General features: G+C 32.8%; 2 protein-coding genes across 2 annotated transcripts; one reads left to right on the top strand and one right to left on the bottom strand.

Moving 5' to 3' along the window:
• Nucleotides 1-42: 42 nt before the first annotated feature.
• Nucleotides 43-1,479, bottom strand: LOC104266360 (HORMA domain-containing protein 2-like). Its single transcript, XM_009862326.2, has one exon. The coding sequence runs from the start codon at nucleotides 1,477-1,479 to the stop codon at nucleotides 43-45; it is 1,437 nt and encodes a 478-aa protein (XP_009860628.1).
• A 5,404-nt stretch (nucleotides 1,480-6,883) lies between these two features.
• On the top strand, nucleotides 6,884-14,498 carry LOC100180964 (E-selectin-like). The gene is made up of 13 exons (XM_002124240.4): nucleotides 6,884-6,996; nucleotides 7,352-7,437; nucleotides 7,824-7,931; nucleotides 8,325-8,484; nucleotides 8,849-9,064; nucleotides 9,524-9,736; nucleotides 10,612-10,794; nucleotides 11,242-11,424; nucleotides 11,694-11,805; nucleotides 12,218-12,363; nucleotides 12,700-12,869; nucleotides 13,412-13,501; nucleotides 13,801-14,498. Exons 1-13 carry the CDS (start codon nucleotides 6,945-6,947, stop codon nucleotides 13,900-13,902), a joined length of 1,821 nt encoding a protein of 606 aa, XP_002124276.1. The 5' UTR covers nucleotides 6,884-6,944; the 3' UTR covers nucleotides 13,903-14,498.
• Nucleotides 14,499-15,364: the final 866 nt, after the last annotated feature.

The following is a 15,364-nucleotide window of genomic DNA, read 5'->3' as shown; positions in this document are numbered from 1 at the left end:
ATAGCTTACTATTCACATTTTTAGCAAAAAAAAAAAAAAACTTTATTGGTTTTTAACAGGGTGGCATTTTTGTTTTGACATTCTCTGTCTTTTCCGCTGCCCTGCAGAACGCCTGTCAAAATCATCTAAAGACGTCTGGCTTGTGAGTATTGACATGGCTGCTTCTGTATCATATCTATTAAGAGAATGTTTCCCAATAAACTGTTGCCTTTTTGTAGGGATTTTGGGTTTTGAAAATATGGTGTTCTGAACAGGCTGCAAAATTTGACTGGGGTGATTGGTAAAAGTATCATATGTGTCCTTAATATCCTCTTTAAAAACTGCTTTTAAAATTCTCTTATTTACTATTTTTTTATGGTTTTTCATAACAGACACTGCTTCTTTATCAATTAACCTTTTAAGCAACTTTTGAGCCATAGCTTTTGAGCATAGAAAAGTGGACGTAATAACGTTTATATTAACTGTATCTAACTCTAGGCACTTAAGCAGTAGTCTTCTCCAAAGACATAATGTTTTCTGCTGCTCTGCTGGTATATTGGCCAAAGTAGGATCAGTACATTCCTGGTTCCCAGTGTCACAACATATATGACAAATATGGGAACTTGGCGTTTTTGACTCATTGTAGATACAGTAGCATATTGCGTGTTGCCAGTATTTACAGTTAGAACATTGGATCATTAAGTCGTCATCGTCTACATCGTCACATGGGCAACGAACGCCCTTATCTTCTTGTATGTCTACATCCATAGCGCTCTTACTGGCTTCAGAATTTATATCGTTTCTAGTAAACTGGTCTTCAGGGGTGAATACGTTAAGCTTCATGGTATTGTATGGTGTTAGAATTTTCCCCACTTTTATATTAATTTGCCGCTCTGTAAGACGTAGTGTGTCGCTTTCAAAGGCCTCTTCAAAACCAGGGGGCTGATAATTTTCAGGTTTTTTATCGTCATAATACAAAAGCCTCATGGTCATGTAAGATACAGGTGGTAGAGCCCCTAAATGGCTTGTCAAAGTTTTCAGATTACGTAGGTAGCTTTCAATGGATTCCTGGGTCTCAGCTTTTGTCGGTACAGTTAGAATTTTCGTTGTTTGGTCCCCAACTTTTGCTGTAGTAACCAGAGTCCCATTTTCATATGTGATGTTGTATGAATATGTTTCTATTATACTATGCGGGTCATTTTCATCACTTAGTAGAGCAAATACGACTTGTTTTAAACAGCCTTTATCAATGGCGTCAAATGCTCCATGGATCCATTCTGTCACTTTTCCAGGGCCACCCGTTTCTTTCTCTTTTAATATTTTAAAAGTTGTGCCAATTCCTTTAATTGTTCTGTCTGAATATGCACTGTCATGAAATAACTGTCTGTTATAGGTAATGTTTGAGGTAGAAATTGCTAACATTCTTTTTATAAATAACTTGCTTTCTTCTTTTGTGAGGGATTCTGTGTTCTGAACTCTGCTCTTGCATGCTAGTGGCATTTTTGCTTTTTAACAAAAACTATTAGTATTCGTCAACTGTTACAAAAATCAAAATTTGATATAACTTGCAATTTCCTGTCGAAAATTAATGTAACTTTGTGTGTCAGTGTGTGCCACACAAAAAATGAGCAATGTATACAAAGTTAATATGGTATGGATCTATGGTCATTACACAATAAACTCAAAGAGCTATAATAGTCTTTCTTTTTTCTCGGTAGTAAAATATGACAGAAAATAAAATATCACCCACAAAGTTACATACATGTAACTCGTAAGCGATCACTAAATGAAACAAAACACCTGTGTTATAAATTTAAATAATTTAAGCTGTCATCAATTTATTCATACAAACATAAAAACACACAGAAATAAATTGTCTATTTTATAAATACAACATAACATTCAAACTATGTTAATTTAGTTTTTGGAAACAATGCTGCCAAAGAATACTGTGGAAACATCATTTAAGCTAAAAATCTGCACCGAAAACTTAAAACGAAACTTTTTAAACTAGATAACATTAAGTTAAAAAAAGTCTTTCTGCCCGAATGACAGAACAGATAGCTAAGAATCAAGTGGCTTTTTCACCACACTTTAAACGCACTTCATACTTCAAGTGTTTTAAACCTATACACGTTCTAAACTAGAATTGGCAAGACAATATTTAAAAGGTTTTATTTAAAAAATATTCAAAAGTTTTCGCAAAAATTGAACCCAGTGGACCCTCATGGGTTGGCTAACTTTTCAGCCATATATAAAAATCTCCCAAAATAATTACCCACAAAGTTGGATCTGTAAGCTGGCAGGAGGTGTATGAAACAGAAGATCCGTGTCATATTGACTGTGGTTAAGTATCGCAAAAGGTAACAATTTACCTCGCTAATTTTTATAAATTTTCCTATTATGTTTAATAAATAAATACGGTTTAATTAGGTTAACAATTTGGAAAAAAAAACCCTACATCTACATTATAGATTTACATACGATTATACCTAAAAATACAGACACATATAAATATACATTATATTTAAATACAAAATTAGTTAGTTCAGCCTTATATAGCTGTTTAATTAACACATTGTATTAAAACATCATTTTTTACTATGTTTAAAAACCCCGAAGCGCACGAGGTGTATGAAACAGGACACCTCATACTTCAAGTGTTTTAAACCTATACACGTTCTAAACTAGAATTGGCAAGACAATATTTAAAAGGTTTTATTTAAAAAATATTCAAAAAATTTAACCTAGTGGACCCTTAAGGGTTGTCTAACTTTTCAGCCATATATATAAAAAATCTCCCAAAATAATCACCCACAAAGTTGGATCTGTGGTATCTCGTAAGTGGACATGACACATGAGGGGTATAAAACAGAACACCGGTGTTATAATGACTGCAGTTACCCCGTCACAAAAGAAAAAATAATTTGCCTTATAAACTTGGAGTTTTTTCTATCTTGTTTAATAAATTCGGTTTAGGTTAACAACTTAGAAAAAATACTTCTTTTTTACACATTTACATTTAATTATATTATAAAATATATAATAACACACATATATATATACACACATTTAAATACAAAGTTATTTAGTTCAGTCTTATATAGCTGTTTAATTAACATGTATTAAAATACCATTTTTAACTATGGTTAAAAGTAACTCCTAAGCGGGCACGAGGTGTATGAAACAGAACACCAATGTCATAACGACTACCGTTGCCCCGCCACGCGAGGATAAATAAGTTACCTTTAAATTTTGTTAAAGCGACCGCATGAACGAATACCGGTTTAAATCTAGTGTACTTAGTAAACAAAACGCACAGAACTACTCTACCGTGTTACGCTACAGAAATTTGCGATCACATTTCAAAACAAAACTCGTCTGGATATGACGTCATTTTAAATACCCTAGTGTTGTCCATTTAAAAACACGCATGGTCTTTATATTTAAATAGCCCATTGCTATAGTACGGTATACGATATATAAATGTAACGTGTTATATTGTCAGTCATAGATTTTTTTTTTTTAATTATAAAAAAAAGTTACCCATAAAGTTACATACGTGGTAACTCGTAAGCAGGCATGAGGTGTATGAAACAAAACACCCTTGTTATAACGACTGTCGTTGCCCCCACGCAAGAATAAATGAGTTTTATTCATCCGTTCATATAGTAACATTATACATTTCTATATATAATGTAAAATATGGGTAAATTGAATAACCCGTAAAAATACACTTTATAATGCAAAACGTAGATCTTACCGTAGTTTTGAAGGTATATCTAGCAAAATATGTAAAATACGCACAATTTTTAGTACCTTTACCACATTAGCCAGTATTCTTACAACATTGGTGTACGTAAATCGGCGCTAATAACGAGGAAATTGTTGGGTGTTTTGATATTTTTACAGAAATTAAAATGGCCAGCGTAATCAAACGTCTATGCTGGTCATATTTAATCGCATTTTATTTAATATTTTGTTTAAAAAAACGTAAAAAAGCACAACTTTACTAAATTCACTAATCTAAAAAATGATTAATTGTTTTGGTATGCATGAAAATGGAAACAAATATTAGTGTTGTTCCGCCAAGTTCATTTTAACGAAATAGCGCAGTTTTTCTTCAAAAAGGAATAAAATTGATTCGTATGTATATAAAATAAAGTAATATTTACTGTTTTAAACTAAATATTTCTTTGTATTAAAGTATTTTCTAATAGTTAACACTGCTGTATGAATTATAACGTAGTAAGTTTTGACAAAATGACGTTTTTACCGCGGATGAAAGTTAAATTTTCCCGCCAATTTAATTACAGATTTTTAATTTTTTGGTAAACATTTGGGGAGTGAAAATACCTATTTAAAAAAATATAATTTAGGTCTTTTTTTTTACAAAAACGTATGTTATTAAATGTTTGTGTATATTAACTCCCAAATTACCTTTACCGGCAAAGATTCTGTCTTTAATAGCTATAATGTGCAGTTCCCGCAGAGTCCAACCATTTCTATTTGCTCTATATGCCAAATAAAACAATAAGCGTGAAACGCAGTGTTTTAAATATATAGGTTTAGCGGCCACGCCAATTTTCTTCAAGTATAGTTTTTACCCGTCGCGTTTTTTTGTAACGAATATCGTTAATTCCCTTCTCTTCGTTGTGTTAAATACTTGATATTCGTTATCGTATTCGAAGATTTAAATAAAATTTGATGTTATATATATACTACATGCATTTAGAAATGCACTAGAAATACTATCTGTATCGATAAAACATTTGAACCCGTATACACTATGCTAGAAAAAATCTAAACTTTTTCATAATTTAATCATTTTCGGATCCGTTTGACCTTGAGCAAAAAAATGCATTGCGACATGCCTGCAAAAGCCAGTTCAAGCGAGTCCAAACCGGATCAAATCAAGGCTAAACCAGTACTTTAAATGTCATAGTCTGTATACCTATAATAGCTATAGTTATAATTCCGTTTTTGAATTGTTGTTTTTAAGCGACGTCGTATAGTAATTATTAACCTATACCGTGAGGTCATTTGTACAAAACTGCAAAACAATATAGACTAGACTGGCGACGAGACATTCAAATTAGAAGTTACGGTTCGCCACCACAAAAATAATGTTTAATAAATGTTATAACGTGATTCAGAATTGCGTTTGACTCATAACTGCTTCACACATAGTAATTAGCCATAGTTGTAAATTAATGCATAGTTTTTGTGTCTGCTAAACCCCTTATAAAAGGAACATCTCGTTTTGAACCTATAGTCTTATTTACTTACTACAAACGCACGTAAACGTTTATTATATGCTATATATTCTGCTGTTCTTGCTACCAGGCATAGTTTAACATATAAAGTAGCTCATATAGTCTAAAAACGTTAATTATTTTATATTAAAACCTCGTTTTTTACCTGTAAACTAATTTACTGATATTTATATGTGTATTACTTACTGTATATAAAACCAGGGATTCTAAATACTAAAACATCTGATGTATAAATGGTAGTAAAACTGTACTAAACAGCAAATTTCGGGCGGAAATATGCATAAATAAGCTCAGGAACTGGACTATTTTGTTTTTTGGTGATTAGCGAAAGAATGTACCGTAGTGGGCATATACACAAAGTCACGTGTGTGTATATGACGTCATTATAACAATAGCAAATGCACTATAGCGTGCAAAGCTTTATTTTACAGATTAACCATTTCATTTAGACAGGTATAAAACATGTATTTAATCTTTATTTATCGTATTTTTTACCCAAGAGTTTACGCTTTTACGTTAAGGCGCATTCATTGTTAAACTAGTTTGCATTTTTTCTGGGTTTAAAAAATTATAATGCGATAAATTTTATATTTTAGTGTAATGAATTAATTACTGAAGAATTTGCAGCATTTTTCTGCGTTTAGAAACTATTTTAAATTCTAATTATAATTACCTTGTATGCTTATAATTACGCGGGCATTTATGTTTTATTTTTATGCGGTTTTAGGCTTTGGAATTTCGCAGTAATTAAGGGATTTCATAATTTTCCTTTTGATCTAACAAATTTTTGTGTCCGTTTTACACTGCTGCTTTAGGATTGCCTATACTTAAACCGCAATGCTAATTGCAAAACGCGTAGGCATATGTAATCCAATATTTTTGCCCATTTTAATATTGCTTGTACAAAACGACTTCCGAAAACGTTTATAATACGTGTGGGCTAATGTAAAACGAATTTTTGGCAATTAAACCCACATAAAAAAAATTATTTTAAGTTTAAATTACAAAATTCTAAAATGTTTGCCGATCGGTTATTTTTCTGGTCGAGGTATAAATAAGAGCATGAGGTCTAAGGCCAGAGCATAGAGCTGCAAAGGTCAGCCAGATCGGGTTAAACGCAGCCAATCCTGGTTTCGAGCGAAATTCGAGGATATAAAAGAGTGACTCGCGTAACTGAAATCACAGTCGAAACTGTACAAGTCGAAAACTGAAAACCGTGCAAGTATAGCGACTGGGAAATGTAATAAGAAATTCTTATGCAGATATTATATATCTGTATAATAAGTAATATGTTCTACTTAATTTTAAATGCAATAAAGTAGATTATATACTTTTCGCATTTAAATCTACTTTTACTTTGCATTTAAAACCAGGCTGATTTTTTACCTGTTAAAATCTAAGTCTGTATAATTACATTTGCACTTTTGCATGCTAAAACTAAAACTGCAGCGCTATTATAAATAACAAAAAAATGTAAAAAAATCCGGGAATTCGGCCCTGATCTAGTGCTCATGAAGTTGGACGATTCTCGTAACAAAAAAACAGTCAAAATTAAGTGCTACGTAATATATGGCTATTTTTTGTCAGTTATATATTTCGTAGCACTTAATTCTGACAGTTCTATTAAAAAAAATTTTTGTACAGGTATAACTAGGAATTTATTTCATTAGTTATTTAACCGGACTCAAAATGAAGTTTTTGTCAATTGCCGTTCTTGTGCTTATTGTCAATTACGCTACAGGTATGTACAGTGTATAATACAGTGGGGTAAGATGGATACCGTTAGCATATAATATCCCATATTTTCTCTCCTGGTCGTGTTTTCAACAATTAACAAGGATACGGTTATATAGGATACGGTTATATAATTCTGTAAATATTTTTTGTTTTCTACCGAATTGGACGAAAAAAAAGAATAAAAACATGGCCCATTTCGTCTCATTTAGTAGTAAACAGTAGTCTTCACAACTCTAAAACGCGTTTTTAATTTTTAAAAACACAATCTGAAAAGATATAAGCTATTATGCGCTAACGATACCCATCTTACGCCACAGTACTATATGTACCATGCAATTTTAACTCATTTTATTACACAGGTCTTATGTGCTACGAATGCACCGAAGCAAAATCGACGGCCGAGTGTTTGACGAAGGGGCAACTTACAAGATGCAATGCAAACGAGGTATAGATTATTTTTAAAGGGCCCATTTTTAAATACCCTTTAATTTTATTAGTACATATATTACTGTGGGGTAAGATGGAAACTGTTAGTAGGCTAAATAATATCCCATATTTCCTAATCGGGTTTTTAACAGTTAACAACGATCTTTTAGAGTCGTGAGAATACGGTTATATAGTTATGTAAATATTGTATATATATCCCATTTTCCCCAACCTACTATACGTGGTAAGCGTACGAGGTGTGTAAAACAGAACAGGCGTGTTATAACGAACGAACGCTGGCTTTCGGGGTAAGTTGGCACGCGGGGTAAAATGGCACGAGGAGCGAAACGGTACATGAGGCAAGTTGGTACACCTTTTGAATATTTATTCATATTATTTTTGCAGGGTTCTTGCCAAACGGTGTTACGGTTCCATAACTACTGGCAACCACAGGGCATGACCATTACAAAACTGTGTAAGCAAGATTTGGCTTGCCAGAACAACCTTAAACAGGTAAAGTAATCATTTTGGTATACGTGGTAACTTGTAAGCGGTACAGATGTTAGTGCGCCTGCCTGTAACATAAAAGTTACAGATTCAAGGCTTTTCGCTGCTACCATTGTGGGCGTATGTGTTATTGGGCAAAATACTTAACAGCAATTGCTTCAACCCAGTGGTCACTAATAGGTTGGACCAATTGTTTGATATACATTAAAAAATCTTTCCAAAAGTTACGTAAATGGTAACTCGTAAGCAGGCACAAAGTAAAATAAAACAGAACATCCATGTTATAACGCCTGTCGTTACCCTACCCTGCAAAGATAAAACAACATTCAAAAAACAAAAATGCCTAAAATTTCACTACATTAAACTATACATATTACATACCATCTCCATTTTTTTCAGAACTCAATCAATTGCCGCGAGGACCAAAAAAACTCGTTTTGCTTTTGCTGTTGCAAAGGTGACATGTGCAATGACGACACAAACTTGATCGGGTGCTGGAACGGGACTTTACCCACGACCCCACAAGCCCCAAGCGATGCCCCGCCACCCCCAGCAGCAAGTATGTCAATTTTGTCATAATTTTTGTTTAAGGGTATAAGATAGATATGTATGTATGTAAGTTAATGATTCATTAGGTTAATTTTTATTTGTTACATTCATTCATTCACTTAACTAAATAAGTTACATTCATTCATTTGTTCATTTAATAAAAAAGTTACATTCATTCATTGATTCATTTAACTAAATAATTAACATTCATGTGGCCAAAAAAGTTCATTCATTCTAATAGGTTACTTAACTAAAGAAGAACATTCATTCATTTACTTAATTAAGTTACATTTATTCATTTATTCATTCAACCAAAATAATTTACATTCATTAATTCACCCCATACAATATCTCAAACTTTCATCCCTTTACAGTAAAAGAAGCCCCACAAAATGGGACATGCAGGGCATTGATTGAAGCTTTGCCCCAATATGTTGGTGGGACATTAGAATGCACACTGAGCTGGTTTTACGAGTCCGTATGTACACATATCAGCGTCATTAATCCAGGCTTTAGCTTCACGAAGAAATGTGTATATGACTTTGAATATGAAGTTTTTAAATGGGAAAATGGGCCACAACCCCTTAAAGGTAAAAGCATCAAATTTACTTATAAAAAATAGTTAACTGTCAAGGCTCAGCAGTTATTGTGCCAGCCTCTAACCCAGAGGTTATGGGTTCAAGGCTTGGCACTGCTATTTTTTTAGCCAAGTGTGTCTTTGGGCAAGACACTTAACAGCAATTGCTCTAACCCAGTGGTCACTAATAGGTTGTCTAAATTGTTAGCCATACATAACAAATATAAAAACAATCACCACAAAGTTATATACTTGGTAACTCGTAAGCCGGCACGAGGTGTATGAAACAGAACACCCGTGTTATAACGACTGTCGCTTCCCCGCCATGCGAAGAAAAACAAGTTACATTCATTCAATTATTTAAAATAACAAATGACATTAGAATTATACACATAAATGATACTAACATTATAAAAATTACATTAACGTTAATAAAATTCACATTTTACACCTGTATTTATATAAATTACAGACGCTGAGCCGGTTACATGCCCTCCATTAGAAGAAGTTGCAAACCGTGAAGTTTTATGCAGTGATGATTTTAACATCGGATCCATATGCGAGTTTTACTGTGACCCATTTCCTGGATACAAACTGCAATCTATTTTACCAATCCCTACCCTAGAATGTATCCCAGGGGGTAGCACAGGTGCCCTATGGATTGGAGAGTCGCCCATCTGTGTTAGTAAGTGACCAAATTCCATTTTTTTAAAATTTTATAAAAAAAAAATTAAAATCGAGAATTTTTTTTTTTTCTGATTGTGTTAATTTTTCAAAGGTAATATAGTAGGTTGGGGGTAAGATGTCCATGTTTTTATTTTCTTTTATCATCCCATTTGGTAGTAAACAAAGAATATAGTACTGCGGGGTAAGATGGATACTGTTAGCACATAATATCCCATATTTTATAATCGTATTTTTAACAATTAACAACGTTTTTGTTAAAGTCATGAAGATACAGTTATAATTCTGTAAATATTCTTTGTTTACTACCAAATGGGACGATAAAAATGAAAACATGAAACCATCATACCCTAACTTACAATACCATATCATTCTTTTAAGACAGTGTAACAAAACAGCATGCACTGGCCAAAGGGCATATTATGCATAGACATTAATTTCATTTGCACGCAAAACTATTGTTTACTATCCTTATGCTACTGATAACTAATTGAAATTTTCTGCCCAATGTATTCTCTAATTGGTGCATTCAAATTTAAACCAGCCAATTAGGATAGATAAGAACAAGGCCTGTTTTCACGACCATTGGAGCTTTTTAAATTGCTATTTCATACAGCTAAGTGCCAGTAATTGTGAAATTAAACCATATATAATAAAAAGCTAATATAAGTCTTTTTGTACTAAAAAAAGCATATTTTAGTTACTACAACAAAATTTATGTTAATGGGCCAACTCTGGCTTAAATCCCAGGTCCCCTGGTGTGTCTCGCTGTAGGACTTATACCCATATAAAAAAATTCGCTTCCAAAATACAATTGTTCAAAAAATTCGCATTTCGAAAAATGGAACTGTGTTTTTTGACATTCATTCATTACAGAAACAACATGTGAGCCAGCATATACCCCAACAGTAGGCATGGCCCAATACTCGTGTACTAATGGTAACGAATACAACAGCGTATGTACTTTTGCATGTGCTGATGGGTATGGCCTTTCTGGAAGCGAAAATGTAACATGTACAGATGTTGAGGAATGGTCTGGCCCATTTCCAACGTGCGAATGTAAGTTATTGTTATTTATATATTTATATTTATTATAAGTTTATAGATTAAAGGAAAATGGGACATGTTTCGTGGGGGGGAACGGGACACCTTTTTATTCAATGACTCCTATATACTGTTGTTAATTGTTTAAAACACGATCAGGATGTTTGAATATTATGTGCTAAAGGTGTCACATCTTCCCCACCCTACTATATGTATATATATATATATATTTATCTAAATCAATAAAAGTTACATACATGGTAACTTGTAAGCGAATATGAGGTGTATAAAACAGAACACTCAGGTTAAATCCAATATCATTACCCCACCACACAAAAATCAGTTACATTTATAACTTAAAAGCAAACATGAGGTGTATGACACAGAACACCAATGTTAAAACAACAATCCCTACCACACAAGAATGAACAAGTTACATTCATTCAATCAAATTATTTACAGTGCTGACTTGCCCTACATTTACTATACGTGGTGGAAACGCTGTATGCTCAGATGGAAATAATGTCAATTCTGATTGCCTCGCTACGTGTGATGACCCAGCGCATGTAATTTACCCACCGTCGTTTGAAACAGTTACGTGCCAGGCGAATACAACATGGACAGATGACGCACCCTGCTGCGTGTGTAAGTATTGGGGTAAATGGGTGAATTAATGAATTAAAAAATGAATGGATAAATGGGCGAATAAATAAATCAACATAAATTTGTATGAATAATTGTCATTTATTATCATGTGGCTTTTAGATATAAAAATTTGTATCGAAAAGACTATGGAACTTGTGAATAAATTTAAAATAATAGAACACCTATGTCATAACGACTGTCATTACCCTACCACACAAAAATAAACAAGTTACATTCATTCATTCATATTTCACATTTTAAATTCGCAGTACCATGCCCGCCCCATGTTCCAACTGACTTAGTTATCATACTGGATGCATCTAGCAGCGTTAATGAAGATAACTGGCGTCGTATAAAGTCAATCACGGTCCAACTTATCATGTGAGTAATATCACGATTCATGATATCTTCATATATAAATTTTTTTATGAAATAATGTCTTTCATGAAAAAGACTGCCTCATGTTTTATGATATGATTTCATATGAAAAGACTAAATCACTTTGTGAGTATTAGAACGATACATAATAATTTCCTATATGAAAATTTGTTTAAAATATTGTATTCGTGAAAAGGACTGCCTAGTGTTGTATGATATGATTTCATATGAAAAGAATACATCACTATCGTGAGTATTATCACGATTCATGATACTATCATATGTAAGTTTTTTACCCTCAAATTTTAATTTTAATTGTTTAAATTTACCCGTTTACCTAAAGGTTTCGACAGTGAGCATAAGGTATATATATACAAAAAATACACCCAAATTAAAATTTCAATTTTTTTTACAGCAAATTCATGAGTTCAGAGTCCACCCAATTTGCAGTGTTTCGCTACAATAATCGGCCAGATGTTGCAACACAGATCTTGTTGCAAAATACTAATGATGCGGCAGCACTGCTAAATGCCATAGAAAATATCCCATATGGGGGTGTAGGTAAGATATTTAATGTAAAAAATATATGTGTATATAGTACTGTAAAAAAATATATATATATATATATACAAATATAATGTTTCATATATGTGGTAACTTGTAAGTGGTCACAACACACAAGGTGTATGAAACAGAACACCGTGTTATAACAATTGTCGTTACCCCGTCAATGTGAGGATAAATAAGTTACATACGTGGCAACTCGTTAGCGGACTCGAGGTGTGTGAAACAGAACACTCCTGTTATAAAACAACTACCATTGCCGCACCACACAAAATTAACTTCATTCATTCCATTTTTGTATACATAATATAACATGGCTTAATATATACACAGGTACTAGGACCGGCATAGCACTGGGCCATGCAGCTGATGTCATTTTGCATACCGATAATGGCAACAGACCAAAAGCTGCTGACATTGTATTGATAATGACAGACGGACAAGTTAATGTGAATGACAATACTCAAGTACCAGCAGATGCATTACATAACATGGGTGCTACTGTAAGTATGGAATGAATGAATGAATGTAACTTGTTTAAACTTGAGCGGTAGGGTAATGATAGTTGTTGTAACACGGGTGGTCTGTTTCATACACCTCGTTCCTGCTTACGAGTTACCAAGTATGTTATTTTTATTGAGTGAATATAACTTATTTATTCTTACATGGCGGGGCAACGACAGTCGTTATAACACAGGTGTTCTATACACCTCGTGCCCGCTTATAAAATGCAATTAAATATATAGTACGCTTACCAGCAAAGAATATTTACAGAATTATATAACTGTATCCTCACGATTAAAAAAGAGCGTTGTTAATTGTTAAAAATACGATTAGGAAATATGGGATATTATGTGCTAACGGTATCCATCTTACCCCACAGTTAACAAATATTGAATTTTTGCTTACAAAATGATACTACTTTTGGAACAGGCCATTTTACTATTTAAAAAAAGGGAAAATATGGGACATTATGTGCTAACGGTATCCATCTTACCCCACATAGATAAATACCCAATAATTAATACAACATATCATATAACAGGTTATGGCCGTTGGTATTGAACCAGAAAAATTTGGCGGTCGTTTCCAATTAGAAGAATTGTTGGATATTACTCAACAAAATAGAAATCATGTAAGTTTAATTTCATTTTCTATAAATGAATGTAACTTATCTATCCTCACGTGGCGGGGCAACTACAGTCATTATAACATGGATGTTCTGTTTCATACACCTCATGCCCGCTTATAAGTTACCGCTTATGTAACTAAGCGATTAATTTTTTTTAAAACTATAACTGACAATTTAGACAACCCATAAGTGACCACTCGGTTGGAACAATTACTGTTAAGTCTCTTAATAATAAGCCATAACGTTCACACAAAAACTGACCAAAAAATATTTTCTCAAAACTAATTAATTTTTTTTGGCAGATTTTCTTACCAGATGGTAGCACAGTCGTAAGCACTGTTGATGAAATAAAAAGTGCAGTGGAAAATCTAGCATGCCAAGATCTATGCAACAAATACTACTAATACCCCAAAATGTTCCAGTACCATGGGCGCCAAACCAGGGGTGGCAGGGTGGGCAGATCAACCCCCGAAAAAATTTGCACTGCTATAATCAGTAAAAATTGAGACAAATTTTGTTTTAAAAGATGCATGTCTAACTATTCCCGCCTCCCCTGTGTTTTAAAAAGTTTGGCGCCCATGTTTAAAATACAATATGTTCATTATATTATTAACATACTGCCTTAAAAATTACTGCAATGTATTTGTAAAAAAAACATGTGTTTAACCTATTTTTAGCCACTTATATAACATAACTACTTACTGCTCTATAATAACCTTCTGCCTTTATAAGTTTTGGCATTCTATTAGTATTAAAAACTACCAAAATTAACCCATTTTGAAAATATAGATAAACTATACTTATACACATTATATTAACATATACCTTTTTCATTTACAGCAGTATACTAAATCACGAAATTTAAAACATTTTGCAATATTGTGTATGTGCCATTTTTCTGCATGTATATAAATGTAACTGCCAATGTATTAGAACTGTATACTGCCTTGTGTATGAGCTATAACATGTGTATTGTAATAAATGTACCACCAGAAAAAAATGCTTTCATATTCTTATTGAGCAATTTAAACATGTCAAAATATGCCTTTTCTGTAATTGAATTGCTAAAAAGTAGCACTTAAAAAAATAGGCTACAAAAGGAATATTATAGTAGGTTGGGGTAAAATGGTCGATGTTCTCATTCTCTTTTCTCGTCCCATTTGGTAGTGAACAAAGAATATTCACAGAATTATAAAACCATATCCTCATGACTCTAAAAATGCGTTGTTAATTAAAAGATCCGGAAATATGGAATGATATATGCTAAAGGTGCCCATCTTACCCCACAGTACTATATATATATATACTAAGTTTTTCACTTCAAAATGATCTACCTAAAATTAGTCATTTTTAACTACTTAGACAAAATAACAAACAAAAATTCAGAACAAAATATATTTCTAGCCAGTAAAAACCAAGTTTAAAAACACCACTTCTAAATTACACTACTCAGGAACCAACAAAACAACCAGAAAATATATTGCACAAAAAGAAAATTTGGTAAATTAAATTGCACAAATATAAAGTTTTTTTATATAGTAGGGTGGGGAAACACGGGACAACTGTTTATATTTTTTCGTCCCATTTGGTAGTAAACAAAGAACATTCAAAGAATTATAAAACCCGTATCCTCACAACTCCCATAGACCGTTGTTATTTGTTTAAAACACGATCAGGATATCTGGACATTATGTGCTAAAGGTGTCCCGTCTTCCTCCACCCTACTATATAGCTTTTACCAATAACAGTTTTGTTAATTATGGCAGAAATTATTTTAATTGTTTTAAGCATGATGTTACCAATTTAATAAACTTTCTGCTAATTTTTAGTAAATATCTTTAAAACACCAAATACTAATGTCTAAAA

This window comes from Ciona intestinalis, chromosome 13, assembly GCF_000224145.3.
Source record: "Ciona intestinalis chromosome 13, KH, whole genome shotgun sequence".
NCBI classification, from domain to species: Eukaryota; Metazoa; Chordata; class Ascidiacea; order Phlebobranchia; family Cionidae; genus Ciona; species Ciona intestinalis.
The sequence above is the reverse complement of the archived record's forward strand: the minus strand, read 5'-3'. Positions and strand labels throughout refer to the sequence as shown.

Coding starts and splice junctions, on each gene's coding strand:
- LOC104266360 (XM_009862326.2), bottom strand. CDS start 1,479: ATGCCACTAGCATGCAAGAGCAGAGTTCAGAACACAGAATCCCTCACA.
- LOC100180964 (XM_002124240.4), top strand. CDS start 6,945: ATGAAGTTTTTGTCAATTGCCGTTCTTGTGCTTATTGTCAATTACGCT. Junction 9,737..10,611: donor AGAGTCGCCCATCTGTGTTA/GTAAGTGACCAA, acceptor CATTCATTACAG/AAACAACATGTGAGCCAGCA. Junction 13,502..13,800: donor CTCAACAAAATAGAAATCAT/GTAAGTTTAATT, acceptor TTTTTTTGGCAG/ATTTTCTTACCAGATGGTAG.